This window comes from Maylandia zebra, linkage group LG6 (genome assembly GCF_041146795.1).
Source record: "Maylandia zebra isolate NMK-2024a linkage group LG6, Mzebra_GT3a, whole genome shotgun sequence".
NCBI lineage: Eukaryota > Metazoa > Chordata > Actinopteri > Cichliformes > Cichlidae > Maylandia > Maylandia zebra.
Genome location: NC_135172.1, coordinates 983,143 through 1,008,644, shown reverse-complemented (window position 1 = coordinate 1,008,644; position 25,502 = coordinate 983,143). Strand labels below are relative to the sequence as shown.

Sequence of the window (25,502 nt, the reverse complement as noted above, 5' to 3'; positions counted from 1 at the left end):
TGCTCCTTCATTATTCTGTTACTGCACAGTGTACCAGTGGCAGCAAACCAGTCCCAGAGCACAGTGCTACCACCAACATGCTTGACACTGGCAAGTCCATGACATGCTTTTAAATAGCATAGTGTTAAAGTCAGGAGAGGTGTCTTCTCAAAGTTCATTAGTAGATTCAGGAAATCACCACACATCAGGACGTTACTAGCTGTGAGGCTTTCTATTCTACCCGGGCTGTAGATCATCTGGGCACATGTCAGGCCCCATAAGTACTTTTGCACCAGCATCACCAGTGTCCAGTAAAAACACTACCTCCACCATCATCCTGTACACTACACGTAAGAAAGGGAAACTGCATAAAATATCTCAATTCTCAATGTTTTTGTGAGCAGAATTTTAATATTCTGATAAAGAGGCCTTACAAGTACCTATGAAGCGCCTTCAGGCGACTTTTGTTGTGATTTGGCGCTATATAAATAAAATTGAATTGAACATATGATAATCTTTAAATAAAAAATTACCAGTATTTTCCTTAATGCTCCACTAGTAGAAATGAAATCAGAATTATTAAGAGAGTTGCTGTCCAGGCGCTGTGCTTTTAAAAACATTAAATCGTGTACTGCTCATATTAAAGTGGGCATGAAAAAACTACATGTATGAAGCCCCCGCGGAAAAACTGATGCAGGTCTAACACCTAAAACATTGCTTTTAGTTACAGTGTTTACATCAGAATAAAGTCAGGAATATGACATCAGTGGGTTGGTTGATTGCTGCTAACACTAAGTCCTGTTAGCTAACCAGTGAGCATGAAGCACATTTCATTGAACTGGACACACAGCTGTTGGTAGAGTTTCTCATCAGCCGTGTTCCTTTGCAGTGTGTTGCTGTCTGCTCTGTGATGAAGGTGGAGCTTCTTCAGCTCTGCAGTGTCAGATACCGGCTGGGAGAGCAGCCATTCGAGCCGCTCGTGCATTTCTCTGAAGGAAGCCTGTCTCTGGGAGGAGGGTGTGATGGGGGAGGGTGGGGGAAAGCTCCCCTGAAGACATGACTTTGCTGAGACCCTCTTTACAGAGGCACTCGAGCAATGTGGCTTTCCTCTTTGTCTCATGTTTCCTCTCCTCTTCCTGTCTCATCTCAAGGTTGCAGATATGTTTTCAACATTTTTGATGCTGGCTGCTTGTAAAGATATCAGACGTGCCTGCTCAGTATGTGTTTTGTCTCTGCTGTGCTTTGATGATTATGTGACCTTCAAAGCTAAGAATGTCTTTGCTCACAAACACACGTTTAGGTTCGACTCAGCTCCAGTTATCTCAATCCCAGAGGTCACAAAGCAGTAGAGAAATGGATAGTTTCCATTCTTAGTTTTTGGATTGTTTCTGCATAAAGATGCAGAAAAACTACCTGCAGCCCAAAATGTTCCAGTTAAAATAAATCACTCTTTACTGGGAATGTGACAGTACGAGACCATGTCACTGCCATGAGTAAACTCCACACTGACAGGTCAGAGGGGGGAGTCGAACTTGGGACCTTTATCTGTGCAGATGATCAGTTAGCTGTTTGACAGCTACTCTTTTATGATTTATGGAAATATAAGGACGTTGGTGATGGGCCTATGATTAGCTAAGACGGCCGGGTGATGGCTTTTTAAGTAATCATTTAACTATTTAAGGGCCTGTGTTTCGGTAGCAATCATATTTAATATTGAAGCATTAATCAATGGTGTGTTACTTTCAGAGTAGGGCTGCTCAATTAATCGAATTTTAATCACGATTACGATCTGGGCTTTCAACGATCATTAAAAATGACTGAGCCGATTATTAGCCCCTCCCTCGTGCTTTACTCTCGCGCTGCTCCGTGTGGCAAATCGAGCGCACCTCTCTGCATTTCGAACATACGTCACAACAATTAAGAGGACCCGAGGGAAGTTCGGAAAGCTCGGAAAGCTAAGCAGAAGTTATTTGGAGAGGAGAGTGACTGCCGTTGGTTGAAAAGAGAGGTAAAAAAAGAAAAAAAACTTCAGTGGTGTGGAAACATTGTGGGTTCAGTCAGACGTGGATCAAGTAGACACAGTGTGTAAACTTTGCTACGGTGTCGTAGCTGCACCACAGAGCAACACTGCAAAGTTCACTAAACATAGATGTTTACATTTTTTATTTATTTTTTATATTGCAAACATTTGCACTGTTATCAGTATTTGCACTATTTTATATTATTTTTTAAAGTCATTATTCAATACATTGTTATTGTTAACCCTTTAAATCCCTGTAGAACTGGAACCGTGTAAGCTAGCGCAATAATTTGTTTTGCATATGAAACCGGAGGAGTTGTACTTACATCTGATGCCATCAGCTTGTCACGGTTTCCTTCCACATAAAGCTTTCATTTCATTTCCTGTCCGAAACCGGAAGTGACGTCATTTTCGCGGAAAATGTAGTTTTTTACTTGTAGGCCTTAAAAGCCTATACTGGTGTTTTTATAAGTCATGTTTGACTTTTCTGAATAGTTGCTGGGATGCTTAGGACTCGAATTGCACTGCTGGAAATAGTTTATTTTGATGCACATGTTGTTTTCTTTGCAAATTTGCATCATAGGATTGTTTTTTTGTTTTTCCTGCAGTATATAAAAATTGGTGTATCTCCAAAATAAAACTATGAAGACACTCAAAATAAATTTCCTGTTGCTGTAAACTATTTTTTTGCAACTTTTTTGTATTTAAAGTTTTAAGGGATAAACCTCTTAAATTTCTCCAAGTAGAAATATATGTAAAAAACAAAACAAAAACGATTTTCAATTTTTTTGTAGTTTATTGCACTTTTTTGCAATTAATGTAGTTACTATGGACTTAATGAATACATATTATTAAAATATGGGCTATAACAGTTGTATTGATATATAGCAACTTGAAATGCTCCCAAAAATGGCTCCACAGCATGTAAAAAAAATAATATAAGCTCTGGCGGACTTGGTTCTATAGTAGGTCTTAAAGGGTTAAATAAATATCGTCAAATAATCGATCTCAATTTCAGTGAAAATAATCGTGATTATCATTTTTGCCATAATCGAGCAGCCCTATTTCAGAGTATAGAAAGCACAGGTAGGATTTATTATAGTTGGGGACATATTTGCTGTACACCTCTGAGATTTCTACAAATTTAGTGTCAGCTTTAGCTCAAACGTTAAAGATGAAAGCAGGACATGAAGATGACATTAGGAGTGTGAGTGTGTGTGTGTGTGTGGTACACATGGAGGTATGATGAGCGACTCGTACAGTTTATTTCTGGTGCAGTGAGTGTGTAAAAACAGACAAGATCAGTGTGTTTTTGAGGGATTTTTACTGTCAGCTTGTTGATTAAACATTAAAATAATCCATAACATCAGAAACAAGACTAATACCATGAATGAAAATCATCATGATTTAGTTTCATTTAATATAATTACCCAAATGTTCAGCAGTCTTTTCCCTCTCATGTCTGATAAAGTTCTGGATTGCTTAGTTTTGCTGCTGAGTGTTTCCCATGATGCACTCAGTGCTTCTTCTGTTCAAACGGCTCTCTGCACTAAGTGAGGCTCTTGTCTGGCTCTTCCACAGTCTGCCTTCGTCCTCCACTCATACCCAGCCAGTTATTGCCGCCCCTCCCTGAGCCTGGCTCTGCCGGAGGTTTCTTCCTCTCCACTGTCGCCATGTGTTTGCTCATAGGGAGTCATATGATTGTTGGGTTTTCTCTGTATTACTGTAGGGTCTTTACCTCACAGTATAAAGCGCCCTGAGGCGACTGTTGTTGTGATTTGGTGCTGTATAAATTAAACTGAATTGAACTGAATTAGTTTGCTTTTGGGTCGCACATTATCAGCTGTGAGCATCTCAGAATCAGAATACTTTATCAGTGCCAAGGCAATGATGTGGTCAAAGTTCCTCCCGGACAGTAAGAACAGTAACTAACACTGAAACAGGCTGCATGCTGGCTGACACATGAAAGATGCATGTTTGTAAAGCCTTTGATAAACAGCTGACAGATCTGGTTTGTCTCATTGTTGTATGCAACGGTGAATGTAAACCTGTGTCGTGGCACAGCTACGGTGAAATTCTGCTTTGCTTTGTTAAAAATGCTAAAGGTGACGGTGGTTTAGTGACTGATCATCAGGTTTGGGAAAGAATCTGAATCTGTGACACTAAACAGATGATGAACAGCCTGTGAGACACGAGGTTGGGAAGGTTTAACTGTGAGAATGAGATAAAATCACAGAGCAACAGGACAACTTTATATGAAGCGCGCAGTGTGTACTGGATGTTTGACAAGTGAATATTACCAAATAACTTAGAGCACAAACTGCTTTGCATACCTCTCTCTGTCTATGTCTTGTCATATAATATGCAGAAGGTATACGATGCGTATTAAAGCTCAGTCACAGCGGGGCATGTCTAGGTTTATCTCCTGTTGTAGAAATCCTGCGTCAGTCACCACCATTGCTCATATTTTGAAACCTAAACAAATGAATGATTGTCTCATTATCTGAACTGAAGAAGTTGATTATTATGACATATTTTTGCTATTTTGTCTGCATTTACTGCCTTGTCCTTGAAAGGAGACTGCACTCAGTTCATGGTGGTGTGGCTTCACACGGTCACGATTCGAGTCAGGCTTAAGCTGGGCTAATGATGGGCTAAAGCTGGGCTAATGATGGGCTAATGCTGGGCTAATGATGGGCTAATGCTGGGCTAAAGCTGGGCTAATGCTGGGCTTAAACTGGGCTATTGCTGGGCTAATGCTGGGCTTAAGCTGGGCTAATGCTGGGCTAAAGATGGGCTAATAATGGGCTAATGCTGGGCTAATGATGGGCTAATGCTGGGCTTAACCTGGGCTAATGCTGGGCTAATGCTGGGCTTAAGCTGGGCTAATGCTGGACTAAAGCTGGGCTAATGATGGGCTAATGCTGGGCTAATGCTGCGATAATGCTGGGCTAATGCTGGGCTAAAGATGGGCTAATGATGGGCTAATGATGGGCTAATGCTGGGCTTAAACTGGGCTAATGATGGGCTAATGCTGGGCTTAAACTGGGCTAATGATGGGCTAATGCTGGGCTTAAACTGGGCTAATGCTGGGCTAAAGCTGGGCTAATGATGGGCTAATTCTGGGCTTAACCTGGGCTAATGATGGGCTAATGCTGGGCTAATGCTGGGCTTAAGCTGGGCTAATGCTGGGCTAAAGATGGGCTAATGATGGGCTAATGCTGGGCTAATGATGGGCTAATGCTGGGCTTAACCTGGGCTAATGCTGGGCTAATGCTGGGCTTAAGCTGGGCTAATGCTGGACTAAAGCTGGGCTAATGATGGGCTAATGCTGGGCTAATGCTGGGCTAATGCTGGGCTAATGCTGGGCTTAAGCCGGGCTAATGCTGGGCTAATGATGGGCTAATGCTGGGCTAATGATGGGCTAATGCTGGGCTTAACCTGGGCTAATGCTGGGCTAATGCTGGGCTTAAGCTGGGCTAATGCTGGACTAAAGCTGGGCTAATGATGGGCTAATGCTGGGCTAATGCTGGGGTAATGATGGGCTAATGCTGGGCTTACACTCTGTGATTTTTGGCCCATTTTGAGCCGATTTTTCAGTCGTGCGACCGTTTTGGTGATCGGCCCGAATTTGGCCTTCATCGTGCGTCGTGCATCGTGTAGTATACGTGGGGTAACGAGAAGCGATTAACACCTCACGACCAGCTCCAGATCATCAATCGCTTGGTCGTGAGGACCGTCGTGAGGCTATCACCGCAGCTTCTCACACTGCGCACGCGCAAACACATAAAGGTCGTTGAAAAAGACGGAGCAGCAGTGCAGCGTGTGATCCGGACACAAGCGATGGAGGCACAACTTGTAGAGAGCTCATCCGAGCCTTTTCGATGTGGCCTCACAAAATCATCACGACCACAACAACCGTGAATAGTTGGATCTACACTGCTGCTCAATCACAGCTGCCTGATCATGTTTTTCATTAGCAATTTAGCAAAGTTGATGGTGGTGGTGTGTCTGTGTGAGTGAGAGACAGAGAGGGAGAGAGCGACAGATTTTCTGTTATAACCTTCATGTTATGGACGCACAGTGTGACTCAGGTCGCATCAGAGCATCGGCCGTATAGTGTGTGACCTGCATCGTGACCTATGAACTTCTCACCCCTGCGAGTCAATCGTACAGTTTGAGCAGCAGCTGAATCGCACGACTGAAAAAATCGCCCAGTGTCTGCCCAGCTTAAAGAGATCTTTCTTTTCTGAGTGAATTATTTGTGTGGAATTCCTGGAGCTGACAGAGCACAGAATAGCAGCAAGAGAACTTTGTGCACTCTGCTTACACTTTGTGCTGAATAAGCAAATCATTTATTTAAATAATAAGTTATCATTCTGAGAATAACTGTAGCGCAGGGTTTGTTTGTCCTAGCTTTGAGAAACTTATGATAATGACGGAGCATCAACAGTCCTCACTTTATCTCACGTCAGTTACTGGCTCATGAAATTTAATCAGACAGTACTGGACCACATTTATAGTTCAGACCTCAGGATTGTGGGAAATGTCCAGATTGGTCATCAGTAAAAACATTTAACCTTAAAATAAAATGATACATTCTCACAATTACTAAAATCTGAGGTGCATAAATGCACTGTGTGATTTCACATGAAATATGAGGTGTCTGTTCATTAACCAAAGAACCTGATCCTCCTGTTTCAGATCAACACCAATGGGTTTGTGGCTGTTGCCGAGCCTCCCGCTGAGGAGAAATACCTGGGGAAGACGCCCAGTGAGTTTAAAATGATTGCAGTCCTTCTGGGAGACCTGGACAACAGTGACGGACAAGGCAAGGTGTACTTCAGGCACGACAGCACCCCCAATATCCTGGGTCGAGCCGCTGACCACATCAGGCAGGGTTTCCCAGATGGTAAGGTAGAGAAGCCCACCAACACCTTCATTGTTACCTGGGAGAACATGGCTGCCCAGGGAACATCTGGACGAGGAGACCAACTGGACACTAAGGTGAGGATTTCAATTTCTCTCAATTAGATAGTATGTATTTATTTTTTATATATATTATATACTTTTATTTACTAATTTATTCTGAGTGTATTTTCCTTAGTGCAGAAAAACGGATTATTTTTTAGTTCTACGGCATAAACACTCATTCTACCCTGTCTCCGTCTAAGTCAGTTTTATTAGCGCCAAATCACAACAACAGTCGCCTCAGGGCGCTTTATATTGTAAGGTAGACCCTACAGTAATACATACAGAGAAAACCCAACAATCATATGAGCCCCTATGAGCAGCACTTTGGCCACAGTGGGAAGGAAAAACTCCCTTTTAACAGGAAGAAACCTCCATGCTCAGGGAGGGGCGGGGCCATGATGGGAGAGACAGGACATGGTGTGGAATATCAGTGATGATTAAATGTAGAGTGGTGTATAAACACACAGTGAGCAAAAACACACACAAACCCACCCAGAATGAAAAATAAGCAGTGGTGTGGATATAAACATGTTATCTTGCACTTTCAGAGAATCACCTTCCAGCTGGTTGTAGCCTACACAGCATCATCTGCCTGGGCCATCCTCTTGTACCCCAGGAACGGCCTGCAGTTTCTCTACACATCAATAGGAGGAGAAAGAAAGCTGCTCGAGTCAGGCTTCAACGAAGGCCTGGTGGGCTGGTTCTGGAAAAAACAGGGGCTGTACTTCAACATTACCTCTGATGACGAGGCCTCCATCAGCCAACTTACCAAGTATGACTGCTGCTGATGCTTTTGCTATAGTGGAACTGAAAATATGAAGTCTGTGTTTGTACGTGGTGCTGTGATAAAGTGCCCGCTCCCTTCCTGGTGTATTTGTCACTTTAATGTTTCAGAACAAACAAGTTTTAATGTTTGACACAGAAAACCTGAGTAAATCCGAAGTCCTGTTAAAGAAGCTGTCCAAACCTACTGTGTGTGAAAAAGGAGTCATGGCTGTGGCGCCTTAATCAAATGTCTGAAACATCGTTAGTCCCACTCTTTGCAGGATTGTTTGACTTGAGGCACAATGGAGGGTTTCTCAGCATGGTCTTAAGGTCATAGCACAGCAAGTCCAGACGTTCATCAGGCCTCTTCAAAACCTTCATTTTGAGGTTTTTTGTTTGGAGCCATTCACGGGTGGACTTGCTGCTGTGTTTTGCATCATTGTTGCGAAACCCAAATGTGCTCGAGCTTCGGTAAACGATGATCGGATGTTTTCCGTCAGGACTTTCTGGCAGAGAGCAGAATTCATCAATGACAGCAGGTCCTGAAGCAGCAGGCAGCCCCAGACCAACCATATAAACAGGACATCTGCACAATGACTGAAACCAGCACCACTGAAGGAACAATGTGCTGAGAGTGACGTGAACAGAATCCATTTGACTGATGACTGAGCGTGCATCCACACAAGACAGGAAACGCCTTTTCACAGAGCTGTAGACTTTATTTAAGCAAAATCAAAGTTCCAGTAGTCCTTGTAATTAAGTTCTGAAATACACTTACTTTACTTTATTGATTTGTATAGCACTCTTCACAGGATAAAGTGCTTCACAATAATATAAAACAGTACAGTCAAACATACAGCACAAATCGGATTAAAAGCCAGTCTCAATAAATGAGTCTTAAGATGATGTTTAAAAGAACAAATACAATCCAGGCAACGTCGAGATGGAGGGAGAGCGTTCCACAACCTGGGGCCGCCGCTCTGAAAGATCACCTCTGGTTTTAAAACGTGTTCGGGGAACTACCAGCAGCCTTAGATTAGACGATCTCAGGCTGCGAGAGGGAGCGTGGCGTTCTAAGAGCTCAGAAATATGGGCAGGAGCGTCATGATTCAGAGCTTTAAAAGTCAGTACCAAGATTTTAAAATGAATTCTGAGATGTACTGGAAGCCAGTGTAATGAGCTGGTGCTCTCTTTTCATGTCTTTGTTAAAAGCCTTGCTGCAGCATTCTGGACTGACTGGAGACGCTCACGATTCTTTTTGCTACAACACATCTTAGAAATGCTGTCTGTCATTTCTAGTTTCCACTTCATTAGTTTGATTTTCACTGTCGTCCACTTTGGAAACATTTCATGTTATTCTTTATCCAACCAGAAAGACCAACGCAGCACGCAGTGGAGTTTGGGTGTACAAGATTGGATCCTCCCCGTTCTTCGTTGAGATCCAACCGGGGAAAGTGTTTAGCTCTCCTGAGAATGAGGGTGTTACTGAGCCTCCTGTGACCATGTTACCAACACAGACTGCTGATCATGTGGGGGTGGACTTCTTGACCTATACAACCCAGGGGATAAAGACAGCTGGAACAGTACCGGAGGAAAAGCATGAGCAGCCATCTGAGACCCCCAGCAGCTTCCAAACCGGTTATCCAGAAACCGTCACACCAGGAAACGCAACGCTGAAAACTCAGGAGCCACACTTTGTGGAATCAGACACTATTGCACCAGCACCCACCAGCACTGGGACAATTCAACGAATACATCCAACCGAGCAACATGAGACTGAAACCAGATACACCACCTCTGAGACTTTGCAACCAAGACACACCACTCCCACGCCCAGTGAACCCAGATACACTTCAGAGAAGCCGGGGCTGCAACAGCGGCACGTACCAGCACCACCGCGTTCAGCTCCACAGCATCCTCAGATCGTTGTGGTCGATGAAGATTTGGATGTGAACGGTAGATTTCAATAACAGGACGTTTGTGTTTTATTTTTCTTTGGGTGAGATTGTCATAGTTTCATTCTGAAGCTACCGGCCTGCCTTCTTTTGTTCCTTTCACAGTGTTTGCATACAACCTGGAGACGTGTGCCCACAACAGGCACAAATGCTCAGCTTTTGCTGACTGCCGAGATCACAGCAGGGGGTACTGCTGCCACTGCAGGCCTGGTTATTATGGGAATGGGAAGGACTGTGTTGCAGAAGGTAAGAAGAACTGAGTTCCTTATCAGTGAAGCTGTGGATTATTTTAATAACAGGAAAGCAGCTTTGGTCATTTCTTATTGTGTAAGACAGTGTAGTCAAAACTATCCAAACTTTTCTTCTATTAAAGCTTCTTTAAAAGCATTAAAACTTGGTAAATGTCATGTAAATATTATTCCCTTTGTCTATATTTATCAGGAGTTTTCGTAGGAAAAAAGATGACTGAAGATAAAAGAAACAATAAAATGATTTAATGGAGAAGTTGTTTTTCAGGCAAACCCCAGAGGATGAACGGAAAAGTGAACGGCCAAGTGTTTGTGGGAAACTTACCTTCACCGATAAGGCTCACTAACAATGATTTGCACTCGTACGTGGTAGCCAATGATGGACGGGCCTATGTGGCCATCAGCAACATCCCCGACAGCGTGGGGCCCTCCCTGCAGCTTCTGTCCTCACTGGGGGGCGTCATCGGCTGGGCCTTTGCCTTGGAACAGCCCGGCTACGAGAATGGATTCAGTCTCATTGGTAAGGCTGCAGGTTGATGATGATTGTTGTGTAAAGCTGCATCAATTTGTCCCTCGTGTGCTCACAAAACTGCTCAGAACTGCAAAGACTCTGGGCCTCTAGAGCCTGGGAACAGTTAAATACTGTAACTGTAATGTTTATCATGTTTGTATGCAGAAAGTCCAAAACAGATTCAGAAATGATTCCATTCATGCTGAGCTCACTGTGAGCTGGAAGCAGCAAACCTCAGTGATGGCTATGTGGGAAAATGCCTGCAGATCAGCAGCTTCCAAACACTCAGACCAGCCTGTCTGGCACCAACAACCACACATCAGACAGTCTTCTTCATTCTGACACTCAGTTTGCACTTAATGCACATTGCACTCAGTAGGTTGTCTTTGCCTAAATGCATTGAAAACGTGTGTTTTCACATTCCTGTAGGCGGCGTGTTTTCCCGACAGGCCGAGGTGGTCTTCCAGCCGGGCAACGAGCATCTGACCATCAAGCAAGAGTTTAAAGGCATCGATGAACACGACCACCTGGTGATGAGCACAGACCTGGATGGACGTCTGCCGGCTGTCCCGTTAGGCTCCACTGTCCAGATCAAGCCATACAAGGAGATTCACCAGTACAGCAGAAACTGTAAGGCCAGCAGCTCTGACACTAAGCTCGTCACGCAGTCAGGGCCTAACAGTCCGTTTTTCTGTTTTCAATCTTTCTGTGTAAATATTTCAGCCAAATCAATGTTTTAGGACATTAAAAGATTCACTTCCCACTGAAGGTAGCTCAATGCTAAAGTATTTCTCCTCCTCTTTCTAGTCATCATCTCCTCCTCCAGCTGCAACTACACCATCACCTCCCCTGATGGAGACGTCCAGACTAGAAGCTACCAGTGGCGTCAGTCCATCATCTTTCAGACCTGCCCGTATGATGAGGCTGGGTGGGCGGGGGCAACGCTGACCACCCAGCAGCTCAGTGTAGACCAAATCTTTGTGATGTTTGACGCTAACAACCACCTTATCCGCTACGCCATGAGCAACAAAATTGGTCCCATCCACAGTATGTTACACGTCCACATATGTATCCGTGTGTGTGTCTGTGAGTGTGTATGTTGGAGCGCCACCACTAATTGCATTGATTTTTGAGTAACTAGTGACTCTACTGGTGACCTGTCCATTGTGTACCCTGCCTCCACCAGAAGTGGGTGGATTTGGTTAAGAAGTTACTCAGTAAGATGTACAGGTGCCATGAGTTAGTGCTACATAACAGACAAACAAAACTAGAATCTGACTGAGCGAAATGAAACAAACGTCTTCAAAGGCCTGTAGTGAGGTGAGGTGAGGTCCCATTAAAATACTGGAAATGAACCAAAAGCACAAACAGTAGAAAAAAGGTGGCCGTCGCACTGTTGTTGTATTTAACAAACCAGAATAAGTCTTTCATGTTTGAAAGTGTGTAATAGCAATCAGAGACACAGGTGACACGAATCTTTCCAGCTGAAATGGGCTGTAAAAATATCGCTGATGTAACCTGGAAGGACGAGGCCACAGTCTTTGTCAAATGTGTTAAACCTGCCACAGAGTTTGTTTTATTTTACAGCCGACCTGACGTCTCGTTTGTGGATGGACCCTACAGGAGGCTCCAAGTTTAGCCTCCACATATTTAACCGAACAGCATTTGGAGGCTGTGATTATTAGTACTTGAGTTCTTGGCACAAACAGCAGTGATGTAAAAATCTGCCTCTGTGAATGTGTGGTGTATTTATTTTAGTTCCACATGTGTCACAGATGCAGACGGCACAGGTCAGGGAGCAGACTCATGCTGAAGGTCACAGAAGGTTTCCCACATTGTCAGGGACAGTCACAGCGAAGCGGTGCGTGTTGTTACTCCGAGGAATGTTCGGAAACACATATCCAATAGTTTAAACCCTCAGCGGTGTTGCAGTGGGACATCGGAGGAAGGTAAACAGTAATCTGAGCCTGGCTCTGTTTCCTCAGCTGCAATCAGAGTGAGAGTGCTGCAGGCAGGGGGCGAAGATCAGCGGCTGATGTCAACAAGATACCAACCCGGGCTGGGGGTGGGGGTTGGGGGAGGGGCAGGATTTGAGGTAAATATGCAGGTGAGGTTGGTTGGAGAAGCTCGGGGGGTTTAGAGTTATACAAGCAAACAACACTGAGCTGGGCTTTGTTGGCAAACAGCAGAGCATCTGGGACATGTTTCCTGCCAGGAGCTCCGCCCAGCTGCACGAGCAGAAAGCAGTCAGTGAGTGAACCACAGATTCGCTTTTATCCATTAATCCTTTTATCATGAAGAAGGAGCAGCAGTCGCCTACAACATGCATGTCTCGATATTCCACCAAAATATCCCCAAATATTTAAATTCTCATTTCTGCAAACTCGACAGACAAACGCAGATTTTCCTTAAATACTTGAATAACAGAGCAGCTCTGATGTTACACAGCAGCTGTACTTCGTGTATTCACATCAAATATCAAGAACCATGGTGGCTTTGGAAGAAGCACTCAGGAAGTCACTAATGAGTGGTGACGTCGCGGTGGTTAGGTCCATCTTTTCTATACAGTCTATAGATGTTTGTGTTGCTGACGATGGAAACTAAGCGTGTCTCCAGGCGAACAACAACTGTGACAAAGTGAAACTGTAACAGCTGAAGAGCTGGATGGGAGAGCTTTCTAACACCAACACATGTAACATATGTGTGCATATGTGTGTTTGCACATTTACATGATGCTTGTTGTTCTTCACGGTTAGATTTTATTGGTAAACAACGTGCAGGTGACACAGCTCACTGTTCTCTCTCGCTGCCTCGCTTCTTGCTGTGCTGGTGGTTTACCGTGAGTGCTACTTTCTGGAGACACTGGATCTATTTTCAGGGTTATCATTATCTGGTTGACCTTCAGGGTTTGTTGCCAAACTGCACAATCTTTTCTGCTCGGTGTGCGCGGTTCTGCGTTTGTGTGCTGTGAAGAGTCACATTGTTTCTGACTGGAGGTGTGTCTAATTTTCTGACAGGCAGTCTTCTGGAGCAGAATCCGTGCTTCAGCGGCCGACACGGCTGCGACATTAACGCTGTCTGTACACCTGGCGAGGGCGTCCGGTTCAGCTGTGAATGCACAGCTGGTTTCGCTGGAGATGGACGATATTGCCACGGTAACAAACCCACACTTGGTCACATGGGCAGTGCTGAAAATGGGAAAGAACAGATGAGAGAATAATTTCAAAAATGTGACAGTCACGTGGAAACGCTCCATAGTAGTAAAATGATGATCTGAACCTGGATTACATTTAATCTGAGCGTCTACAAGCAGCACATGGAGCAGAGATCATGTAATGTGCAGTAACATTACATGTATGTTGTTGGCAGATATTGACGAGTGCAGGGAGACTCCTTCAGTGTGTGGACCCAACGCCGTCTGCAGTAATCAGCCTGGAAGTTTGCGCTGCGAGTGCTCCGCCGGCTTTGTGTTCGCCAGTGATGGAAAGACGTGTGTCGGTGGGTTGTGTGTGTGTGTGTGTGTGTGTGTTGACAGCTGGGGGGTATCTGGTTCCTGTGGGTGAGTATGACTTTGTTGCACCTAAAGCTGACAGCGGACATAAACAATAACGATCTGTGCAGCACAGACGAGATGTTTCCTGCCTGGTCTGTAGTGACGAGATGTGACTGCTTCAACCTAAAATGAAGATGCTGTCGGGTTCGTTGGTTGGACCTCGTCCCTCTGATGGGATGTTGTAATGTAGGATGTGTTTAAATATAATAGTTTGGATGGTTAATGAGTGCTGTGGAATTTTAGCTTCATAAGTCAAATACTCTTCAAGATTAATATTTTTTTCAAAACGACCTGTCCACCCACCTACAGCAGGGCACTTTGAGGTGATCTCAAAAACTAAAGGCCTGGAAGTTTCACCGGGGCAGTACATTCCTGCCCCGAGTGGAGGATTTGAAATGTCTCTGGGTCTTGTTCACGAGTGACGGGAGATCGACAGACGGATCGGTGCTGCAGCTGCAGTAATGCGGACGCTGCGCCGGTCCGTCGTGGTGAAGAGGGAGCTGAGTGTAAAAGCAAAGCTCTCAATTTACCGGTCCATCTACGTCCCTACCCTCACCTGTGATCACGAGCTGTGGGTAGTGACCGAAAGAACGAGCTCGCGGATACAACCAGCAGAAATGGGCTTCCTCTGAAGGGTGGCTGGCCTCTCCCTTGGAGATAGGGTGAGGAGTTTGGCCATCCGGGAGGGGCTCAGAGTAGAGCCGCTGCTCCTCCACATTGAAAAGAGGTGAGGTGGGTCGGGCATCTGATAAGGATGCCTCCTGTTCGCCTCCCGGGTGAGACGTCCCACCGGGAGGAGGCCCCGGGGCAGACCCAGGACAGCGTGTCCTGGGAATGCCTTGGAGGAAATGGAGGTGGTGGTGGAGGAGGTGGCCAGAAAGAGGGAGGTCTGGGCTTCTCTGCGTAGGCTGCTGCCCCCACGACCGGCCCAGGATAAGGGGGAAGAAGATGGATGGCTAGATAGACACCACTGGTCTTTATTATCATACTAATGAATGGGGACGTGTAGTTTGGGACAGGTTCATCAAAACATGTTTCTCTCTGGTCCTGCAGAGGAGAACCGTCCAGTAGATCACTGCCAGAGAGGCTCTCATGACTGCGATGTTCCACAGAGAGCACTGTGCCGCTACACCGGAGGTTCAGCCTACATCTGCTCCTGTCTGCCGGGGTTTGAGGGTAACGGCCGGGGCTGTCGGGGTGAGTTCACGGTGCTCGCTGATGTCTCATCCTTAATAAACAGATGCACTGTAAATGTAAGAGACACTGCTGCATGAATACAACAAATGTTTGGGATCGTATGCCTGACAGGTATGTTCACCTGTCACAGAATGAAGAGTCACTCCACAGCTTTACAGGCTCGTATCAGTGTGTGCTGCACAGCAGTCAGTCCTTTACCACAGACCTCTGTCTGTCCACAGTCACAGCTACTGAGTGGTAACTGCAGGTCGAGCTTTTACAAGTGAGGCTCAGCACAGCCTCATGCAATCCACAGTTCTGCACCTCTCTCCAGCTACATGACAGAAACCTTTCAAAGGCTCTGTGTGTGAAATGTTCAACACAGCCAGGACCTGTGTGTCATCAGTTTACTCAGATTACAGGTGTTTGGGGGTGAAAGGTCACCACGGGGCTCAGGCCCATCTCAACGCTCTCTTACAGCCTGTTTGAAGAGCTGGATCTTTATGGGTTTGATGGATTAACACGCTGACACTCGTGGCTCGAGTAATAATGCGTTCTAGTTTGCTGTTAGGTTTCAGAGTCATTTTCAGCACATTGCTCTAAATATCTGTAAGCTGATTGGATGTCTGTCGTCCTCCATGTAAAACTGTGTGTCGTGCTCGCAGACAGCATGTAACGTACACCATGCTCCAGTGCTAATGGTACAGACTGTGAAGTGCTTCAGAATCAGTGTACTTACAGTTACAAACATCACGATGTTCGGGTCTGACACCTTTAGCTCCTGTTATCTAACCGTTGATCGACGTGCTGAAACATGCAGCCACGCCTCACAGCGCTGTGGGCTGATAGTGCTCAGCCCTGTCTCAGACTGGCTGCTTCGATCAGGGCTCTGTGGGGCAGGACTCTTTGTTCTTGTGGCTGGAGATGGCTCGTGATGACCGGCTGGATGTTTGGGCTACAGAATGCAATGAAGATGCTTTCCTCTCATAGCGTTTATGCTACCTGTCACTAACTCAGCCGTCGAGCCACTAGACTTATGACCGCTGGCTGGATCTGAGCCTCTGTGGACAGAGGGCTGCAAGACAGGAGGACAAAACTATTGCTGCTATAAATACACCGTCTGGTTAAAGAGACGGGTCTGTCAGCATGCTTTGTCGATTCAACGTTGGCTGAAGAAGAGTCTACTCAGAGCCCATAATTAGCAGCTGCAAAAAGGGACTATGTTAAAACCTGTACCTCACCCAGCCACCAGGGGGTCATTTGGGTGACTTGGTGTCGTTGATTTATCTTTAAATTCAGTCTGTGATGCACATAGTCATCTAAATTCTGCCCACAGACGTACGACTGCTCAGTGTCCATCGGCTGTTTGTGTTCGGGTCCATATTCGCAAGCAGTGATAACACAGCTGCTCTCAAAGACACGACCAAACAGGTTTAGGAGGATTTTGCTGCTGCGGGAGCCTGCCAGGCTGTCGCGCCCGGGAACTCTGGCGTTATGGCTTCATTACAATAGACCCTGTGCACGGGAAAATGCTAACTTCCTGTTTTAAGACCGGATGTAAAGTAGCTTTATTTTGCGGTCAATCGCTACTGCGAAGGTGGACTCCAAAGTCATATCCAAACACGAAAACGGAAAGATGGCGTTAAGTTACAAAGAGCAGAAGGTGGGAACACTCACCACTGCTGTGTCAAAAAAGTCAAATGATCAGTTTTGACGTTTGAAGCGTGCAGATCGATTGTTTGTTTACATCACTCAACACAAGCAGAACTGCATCACTGCAGCAGAAGACACATCTCTGTATAGTGACAGTTATTATGATTTAAACAGGCAAATGTTCAGCATTCAAGCCACAGGTGAACAGGGATAGCTCAGTAGGTAGAGTGGTGGCCCTGACACCCCATGACCGGAAGGTCGGGGGTTCGACTCCACTGAACGGCCACCCTGAGGTACCCCTGAGCAAGGTACCGTCCCTACACACTGCTCCCCGGGTGCTGCATTGGTGGCTGCCCACTGCTTGATTGCTGGTTAGGGTCTGTATACATGAGTATTTACAACGAGTATGTTGTGACGTACCTTCAAAATTACAGCGGTCCCTCTCTATGACGCGGCTCACTTTCCTGCGTCCTGGTTGCTGCAGACGATCTCCTCTGTGCCGTCTCTCCTGTGATCTACTGGACGGTTCTCCATCGATCACCGGCAGTGTGACTCTGCAGTGCTGTACTGTATGTTCGTTTCCCCCAACAAACACAACGTCGACAAAACGTTCTGCACCGTCAAAGGCACCTGCGGTAGCACCCAGAAGGCAGAGGAAGATGCTGACCATCACACTAAAACTTGGACTTCTGATTCATTAATGTTGAATTCTCTTGCAGCTGAAAACAGGGTTTGATCTTTGGTTTATACTCGACTTATTCTTCTACAAAGGTTTGAACTTTGAGAGTTTAAACAAGAGAGAAAAGTGTGAAAATGTTCATGCCTGCCTGAGAAAAGAGTATAAAGTGTGCAGTGAGGGGTTTTACAGCCTTAAAACATGCAAAAAATAAAGGTGGCTACATTGTGGATTTCACTTATCGTGGGATATTTTTAGAACATAACACCCGCGATAAACGAGGGACCGTTGTATACAGATACTGAGAAATATAAAATTAGAATCCTTCCTCTCTTTTGCTCTGAGGCGCGGAGGAAGAAATATCGACAAGTTGACGAACATCTACAGATATATTTGGTAAATGCCCAAGACACCTTGAGAAATGTAAATCGTCAATTTGGTTGACTTGTTTTAGAAAACCCGAGCATAAACAAGGCACGAATATCACACCGGAAACGAAGCGCTCTGCAGGAGTGCCGGAAGTAGCACATGCTAAGGCGCACATAGTCTATTTGCAGCATTCAACTAAAGATCTACCTTCAAACTTTTCACCATCTGGTGGCCATTACTGGTACTGCAAGATCCAGAATGTGAGGAGCCTCTGTTTTTTCTGCCTGTTCAGATGTGGATGAGTGCCAGCAGCAGGATCGATGCCACGCCGAGGCCTCCTGCTCCAACACACAGGGCTCCTTTACCTGTCAGTGTCGTCCTGGTTTCCACGGAGATGGCTTCCACTGCAGTCCCACGTTCTCAGGTGGGTAACCAGCACATTCACAGGTTTACAGACAGAGGGTTGCTGGTTCCAGAGTGACTGCCCCCATTCATTGTTTTAATCGTGAAACAGGTCATCCTGGAGGAGTCTGTTTAAACACCCCAGCCATGCATGTATCACTGTAAACGGAGACACTGAGACCCATGAGAGTGTTTTGATTTGTGCGTTCCAGTAAGAGTGTCGTCCTGCAGCTCCAGCTGCATGGTTCTGATGCTGCTCGGAGCACAGCAGCACATTCTCTGTCTGATCTAACTCAACATGTGACGCATTCAAGTACAGTTAGTGTTGAGGAAACAGCAGCGTTTTTTGTTCCTGATTCATGTTTTCTTTCTTTTTCTGAAAGTGTGTGTGTTACTAAAAGAAGACAAACAGAAGCGCAGCCAGCAGTCAGAGTAATACTGATTCCAGCTGTCAGCAGCTGGAGGCGCACAGCTAATTACAGCTTTACTCCTCTGCACCACAGTTTTGTCATATTTCCATCCTTTATTATGACCTGTCTTGCCTCTGAAGGCATCATTTAGTGTCCCGTGTCAAAACATGTCCGTGACTCTTAATGTCAGCAGCATCTTTTAGATGCCTCTAGTGTCGACAGCGGGGCTTTGATCGTCTCCGCCGCCATCAGGGATCCTTTGTCCCGTTGGACTGTTGGGGGCAGATGTGGCGCTGTGAGGACAGCCTGCTGTCGTGTGCGATGACACTGTTGTGGCTGGCTTGTGGTTTGTCTTTGAGGACACTCGCTGTGGGACCACAGAGATGAAGAGCCTGCTGCTTTAATCACTCAGTCTTTGTATCTGCAGCTGCCACGTGCTGAAGTCTGCTCAGGAGCACGGACCTTTGAAATAAGCCACGTGTCACATGTGTTTTGTTTTTCCAAATGACCCAGTCATTAAAGTTTGATGCATTTGAAAATGACGAATCCTTTGTTTCTAATAGTGATTCATTCCAGACTCACAGTCCATACAAACAAATGCACCCTGATCAGGACACCATACGTCTTCCTCCTGATTCAATGCTAACACTGCAGCATCGTTTCAGTTCCTGATCACCTGCTGATCAGGTTTTTTAGCCTCCAGTTTCCTCAGACGTCCTACAGACACCGTGTCACGTCGTTGTCTTTGGGAATCATGCTGTTGGTGCAAAAATCATTTGTATGGAGTGTTTTTCGACATCAATCAATCACTCAAAGCTTTATTTGTCACAAGCAGGTTGCCCTGCAGTGCAACATGCTGCTTTTAACAAAGATACACTTGTATGTGTTCTTTGGTTGTCTGTTATGTGCTGACTGGTTCGTCCCTTTAGTAAACAGCTCCTTTGGGTCATTTGACCCGGCGTTCTTTGTTTCCTTGCGTTTCTGTATCATCTTACGTTCATTTGTTGTTCTTGGAGTTATTCTCAGTCCTAAGTTCTTCAGATTAGTTTACTGGGTTTCCCCCTCGTGTTTTATTCCATGTCTCTGCAGCTCGTCGTGTCTGTGCTCGCCCTCGTGCATTTCCTGTTTTATAGTGAAGGTCTGTGTCTCATGTCAGTGTATTGAGTTTTGCGTCCCCATGGTCTCGTCATGTCTTACTCCCAGCTGTGTCTCATTCCCTCGTTGTCCCTCTGTGTATTTAAGCCTTGTGTCTGCCTCTGTTAGTTGCTGGTTCGTCTGTGTATCGTCTCCTGTTGGACGTTTCAGGTTTCGCAGGTTTTTGTTCCTCTGTGTTATTGTTTTGTAGCTGCTTCCAGTTTAGCCTTTGTTTGGTTTAGTTCCCTGCGATGCTCTGCTTTTGTTTGTGCTTCACCTTTCCCTGAAAAGAAAACTCATTCATTTACTCAGTTGTCAGCGCTTGCACTTGGGTCCACACTTCTCATCTCCTGACGATCTGCCTCGCAGATCTTGACCCTTTTATGCTTTAGTGATTCAGAGGTCAAAGTGATGTGGTTTAAGTAACAAACACATAAAAAATTATCTGAAAGTCATCTGGTACATGGATAAAAGCAGCCAGCGTCCAAAGAAAGGCCTGGGGAGGTATTGCAGAAGTCTGACTGCTTGGATGCTAAATAGAAAGAAAGGGGCGGGGCTAGTGATGTCAATAACAGATCAAGAGCAGGTTTAACTTGACAGGTGTTGGAGCCTCATGTTTTCTTCCTGTTCCCTGTGACCCTGTGGATGCATTAATGCTAATGTCATCAGATGCTACTACTGTGTGACTGTGAACATGTGACTCTCTAAGGAGCGGGACACTGGTACGTCTCCGTAGGCGCGACCATCACTCTGTGAACGTGTTTCGTTCTCGTGTGTCCTCAGAGCGTGAGAAGACCCGGTGTGAGCAGCAGAGAGCGAGTGCCGTAGCCGACTCTGACGTTCCCTTCTCATTCCGTCCTCGTCCGACTGTCGGTCGGTACGTTCCCCGGTGTGACGAGCGCGGAGCTTACGAGCCCACGCAGTGCCACCAAAGCATTGGGCAGTGCTGGTGTGTGGACGCCAACGGGCAGGAGGTCCCCAACACCCGCACAGGACCTCACAGTAGCCCTCCTCTTTGTGAGTCTCTGTTTCTGCTTATTGATGTTGTGCTATCGGAAAACAAACATTTTATCGTGTCATTCTATCGATATATTAAACTTTTTACTCATATGAGGTTCATTTCAATTTAAATATGATTTCTTTTCTGCCTGAAGCTGCACATGATAAATGTACTGTCGAGCATTATATAACTGAAAACCCTCTCCTGTCTGATCATTTCCTGATAACATTTACATTTACAATAATTGATTACACAGCGGTGGAGAGTAGACGTTTATCACAGTAGATGTCTTTCTGAAAGCGCTGTAACTAAGTTTAAGAATATAATCCACCCACTGTTATCATCTTCAATGCCCTGTACCAACATAGAGCAGAGCAGCTATCTGAACGCTGCTCCAACAGAGGTCGATTATCTTGTTAATAATTTCACCTCCTCACTACGTACGACTCTGGATACTGTAGCTCCTGTGAAAACTAAGGTCTCTAATCAGAAGTACCTGACTCCGTGGTATAATTCTCAAACACGTACCCTAAAGCAGATAACTCGTAAGCTGGAGAGGAAATGGCGTGTCACAAATTTAGAGGATCATCATTTAGCCTGGAGAAATAGTTTGCTGCTTTATAAGAAAGCCCTCCACAAAGCCAGAACATCTTACTATTCATCACTGATTGAAGGAAATAAGAACAACCCCAGGTTTCTCTTCAGCTCTGTAGCCAGGCTGCAATGTTCCCTCTAAGCTGCTGGCACGTCTCTGCACACAAAAAAAAACCTGAATTGAAATTAAAATTAATACTTTAACGATTCTGTTCTGCAGTGTGAGTCAGTGACTGGCTGCTCCCGTATGGGATCAGAACGATGCCACATTATCCCACAGTCCAGCCAATCACGCGATTCACATTCGTATATACGCAGCTAATCAACGTGGTTGACAGGCTATGACAGCGTCCTTATCTGCGACACCGGTGTTTTAGCAAAGCGGCTGATGTGGAGTGAAGCCACGTTAATGACAACGTGTACAACCATTGGAGATGTGAGCAGGACAGACGGAACAACTGACGGGAAAAGTGTGGACTTTATACCAGTTTTTAAATTGTGTTGATCGGCCACGTAAAACCAGAGTTATGATAAAATATCTGCAGTGTTTGTTTTCTTCCTGAATACTGTCGTTGTTTATATTTACTGCAGGAAGAAACGGTAAAAAGTAAGAAATATACCCATACCACTGCTTGGTAATAATAAATTCATACATTAAACTCATAGCACAGCACTGCAAACAGCTGGGAGTCAGTGCTGTGTGTGACCTGTAATGGGTTTACAGGGGAAGTGGCACAAACAAACAGGTTGGTCCGTCTTTACAAGGCTCCTCCCAGTTGTTCATGGCGTACACAGCTGAGCAGAGTAACTAAAGCCCAACTACAAAAACATCAAAGGGAAAAGGGACGGCACAGCTGCACACCACACACAGGTAAAAGGTTACACACAATAAAAACATCCATTTGATTGAAGCACTGAAAATAATTATAGATAAGATAACCTTTATTAGGTGCACACGTGGGAAATTTGTTTTTGATACAGCAAAAGTGCAAAGTTATGTAGCAGAAATTAGAAGACACTGGAATAGAATAAAAATACTACATACAATCGAGTAAAATAGAATAATATATACAATAGAATACAAATAGATCTAGAAACACCCAATAAACCCACGATGCTGATCAGTTTCCCAGGCGCAGTCCATCCACTCAAACTTGTGGCCACATGAAAATCATACCCACTCACACCAGAGTGACCCCACCTGACACTCCCACTACCTTAATAGAAAAATAAATGGCAGCATTCAAATATCTAAATACCCAAAAGATGAAATCAGTCCGTGATTAGAAACATAATCACAGCATACCGTGGCCATATATAGTTTTAATCTGTGCAGAGCATCGCAGAGTCCAGCTGGTGTATGCGTGTCATGTAATGCTGTACATGTACCTTTATATAAACTTGGATGTGTCAGACATGTCAGGTGATGTCTTAGAGAGGCCAGTATCATCTTGGTGAACTGAAGGTTGTAGGCTAATTGTTACATCTCCACACAAAGCCCACTGCCAGCATGACTCTTCTCCCACACAGGCATCGATCAGGCAGTTACTCCCGCTCCGATCGGTCCCACGCCGCGGCCTGATGTCCAGCCCATCGCTCCTGGAGCATACCTGCTGTTCGCTCAAAGCGGGAAGATCGAACATGTGCCGCTCGATGGATACATCATGAGGAGGGAGGAGGCCAAACCTCTGCTGCACGTCCCTGTAAGAACAATGACACTGCTGCTGCTGACAGCCTCCACAGATACTGACGTGTTTTTGTCTGGACTTTATCAGCCCGTCCTGCTGCCTGACATGCTTTAGTGTTACCTTACAGTGTAAAGCACCCTGAGACAGCTGCTGCTGTGATCTGGTGCTGAATTGAATGTGTTGTGGCCATAATGATATTCTCTTCAGAGAGATGCCACTTGGTTGTTTGACTTGGTGTTTCAGTGATATTTTACTCACCAGTTTAATTATCTGCGAGTGGTACCATAGTGACATCACTGCAATGCTCTCTGTGTCTAGACTCGGATGAGGGTCTTTTGAAAAGATGTCTGTAAGAGCCTGAATGTGTTCATGGATTATGATTTTTGTGTCCTCACACATTCACGTTGTTCTTTAGCTGTTTTCAGCTGCAGAGCTCTTCGTCTCTGTCATGAAGTCTAGAAATCATCTGGCACATCTGCATTAATGTGTTGCAGCTGAACACACAGCTGTCTGTTAAAATAATGAAAGGTTGATCTTTTTCTTCTTTCATGACCAGGATCGAGTGGTGATCGCTGTGGCCTACGACTGTGTGGAGAAGATGGTTTACTGGACCGACATCACTGGACCAGCTATCAGCAAGGCCAGCCTCACTGGAGGAGACATCGTTCCAGTTGTTACTAAAGGTACAGCACGTGTCGCGACTGAGCAGAAGCAGCTTTATATGTGGCTCCACTTTGTGCTGAACTTGTACGAGAGACTGGAGCTTGTGTGGTTCTTTGTTTGATTACTCGGGTGCAGGAGAAGTTATGCCCAGGACTTCTTTGTTCTAGCAGTGGGATGGTTTCATTGCAGCTGCTGTCACAAGAGCTAAACTATATTCTCAAAACCAAAGATCAAACTGTCCCAGTATTAGGGATTGAACATCCGACTCCTGGAACCTTCTGGTAGATCCCGTGGATGCTTCATCAAAAATCTTTTGAAAAGGCTGGTCAGTATTTTTCAGGTGTTGCTGAGCAGCTCGTGTGGCCACAGGAATGTTCTTGGTCTGTACTTCTTAGCTGTATGCTAGTGACTTGTAGTTTAAGGGTTTTTTTTTTCGATGTTCCTGCCAGGCCCCTGATGAAGTTGAGCTCTTCGGCCTTTGGCAGTTAAGTGCAGTGGTGCCATCAGTCCCTGTATTCAGTGTTAAGTATGTCTGCTCCTCCTCAGAGCTGCAGAGTCCTGAAGGCATCGCCATTGACCACGTGGCCCGCCTTCTATTCTGGACTGACTCCACGCGAGACACCATAGAGGTCTCAAAGCTGGACGGCAGTCACCGGAGAGTCCTTTTTGACACTGACCTGGTGAACCCTCGACCCATCGTCACCAACCCAGCATACGGGTAATAGTATTTGTATTGGTATTAGTAGAGATGGACCGATCCGATATTACGTATCGGTATCGGTCCGATACTGACCTAAATTACTGGATCGGATATCGGAGAAAAATAAAAAATGTAATCCGATCCATTAAATATCACGAAAGCATCTCACAAAACTTGCAACACGCCGTAACTCACCTCAGAACGTTAGCACGTCGGAGCAGTATGCATCACGTGATAGAGCAGCTGTGGCATGCAGGACCTGTCGGTGGTCTGGATAGCATGTGGAGCTTCGCTAGCAACCCGGCATTTCATCTCCGACAAAGTTATCCCCGAGAGAAGTAAAGCAAGTGTGTAAGTCCATCTCTGAATGTTTGTAAAGCATTCCTGCGTTAAGCTTAACAAGCGACTGCCTCTCCTGCTGCTACTTCAATCATGAAACTGCTTAACGATCAGCTGATCGGCTTTTCTGTCGCGAGTCCGTGTCTCTAGTTTGCTTTTGGCCCATTTTGCACCAGAAAGAGGAAACCAGCGGCTGAACAACAGCAGCACGTTTAAGCTTGATCAGCTGTTGTTAGAATTTATTTAATATTACTTTCTACTCGAGGATCTTTTCTACGTAGCTGACGGCTGGTAACTGTGCAGGGGCGGATCTAGCAAAGTTTAGCCAGGGGGGCCGATAGGGCATTAACAGGGAAAAGGGGGCACAAAGACATACTTTTCTTTCTTATTCTCATTTAAAATGTCGAGCTTTTAATAAATAATTATCTGACACCCAAAGTTTTAATTTGATGTAAAATGAATAGAAGTCAATTACTGTATATAGTGACTATTAAGTCTAATATATATATATGTATATATATATATATATGTATATATATATATATATATATATATATATATATATATATATATATATATACCCTAGTAAGCTATAGTACTTTTTCCTTTGGGAAGGTACCATCTGTGCAGTCTGCAATTTTGTTGAAGAAAGATGTTGAATCTATTTAATATTTCTTGAAAAATAATTGATTT

At 45.1% G+C, this 25,502-nt stretch overlaps 1 protein-coding gene across 3 annotated transcripts in view; it reads left to right on the top strand.

The window, feature by feature from the left end:
* The window catches only part of LOC101464683 (nidogen-1), a 37,122-nt gene that overhangs the window by 5,270 nt on the left and 6,350 nt on the right, over nucleotides 1–25,502 (top strand). Inside the window, exons 1-16 of one of the 3 annotated variants that reach the window (XM_076884494.1) lie at nucleotides 4,271–4,288; nucleotides 6,704–7,006; nucleotides 7,522–7,745; nucleotides 9,111–9,694; nucleotides 9,799–9,939; nucleotides 10,210–10,461; nucleotides 10,882–11,082; nucleotides 11,260–11,499; nucleotides 13,470–13,607; nucleotides 13,822–13,950; nucleotides 15,059–15,202; nucleotides 18,172–18,303; nucleotides 20,609–20,842; nucleotides 22,950–23,122; nucleotides 23,664–23,790; nucleotides 24,317–24,488. In XM_076884494.1, coding sequence (XP_076740609.1) covers nucleotides 6,785–7,006; nucleotides 7,522–7,745; nucleotides 9,111–9,694; nucleotides 9,799–9,939; nucleotides 10,210–10,461; nucleotides 10,882–11,082; nucleotides 11,260–11,499; nucleotides 13,470–13,607; nucleotides 13,822–13,950; nucleotides 15,059–15,202; nucleotides 18,172–18,303; nucleotides 20,609–20,842; nucleotides 22,950–23,122; nucleotides 23,664–23,790; nucleotides 24,317–24,488 — 3,113 coding nt within the window. In that variant the 5' untranslated portion in view covers nucleotides 4,271–4,288; nucleotides 6,704–6,784. Of the gene's footprint in view, nucleotides 1–4,270; nucleotides 4,289–6,703; nucleotides 7,007–7,521; nucleotides 7,746–9,110; nucleotides 9,695–9,798; nucleotides 9,940–10,209; nucleotides 10,462–10,881; nucleotides 11,083–11,259; nucleotides 11,500–13,469; nucleotides 13,608–13,821; nucleotides 13,951–15,058; nucleotides 15,203–18,171; nucleotides 18,304–20,608; nucleotides 20,843–22,949; nucleotides 23,123–23,663; nucleotides 23,791–24,316; nucleotides 24,489–25,502 lie in introns of those variants that run through there. The other 2 variants (XM_014411193.2, XM_076884493.1) reach the window with 2 other exon arrangements.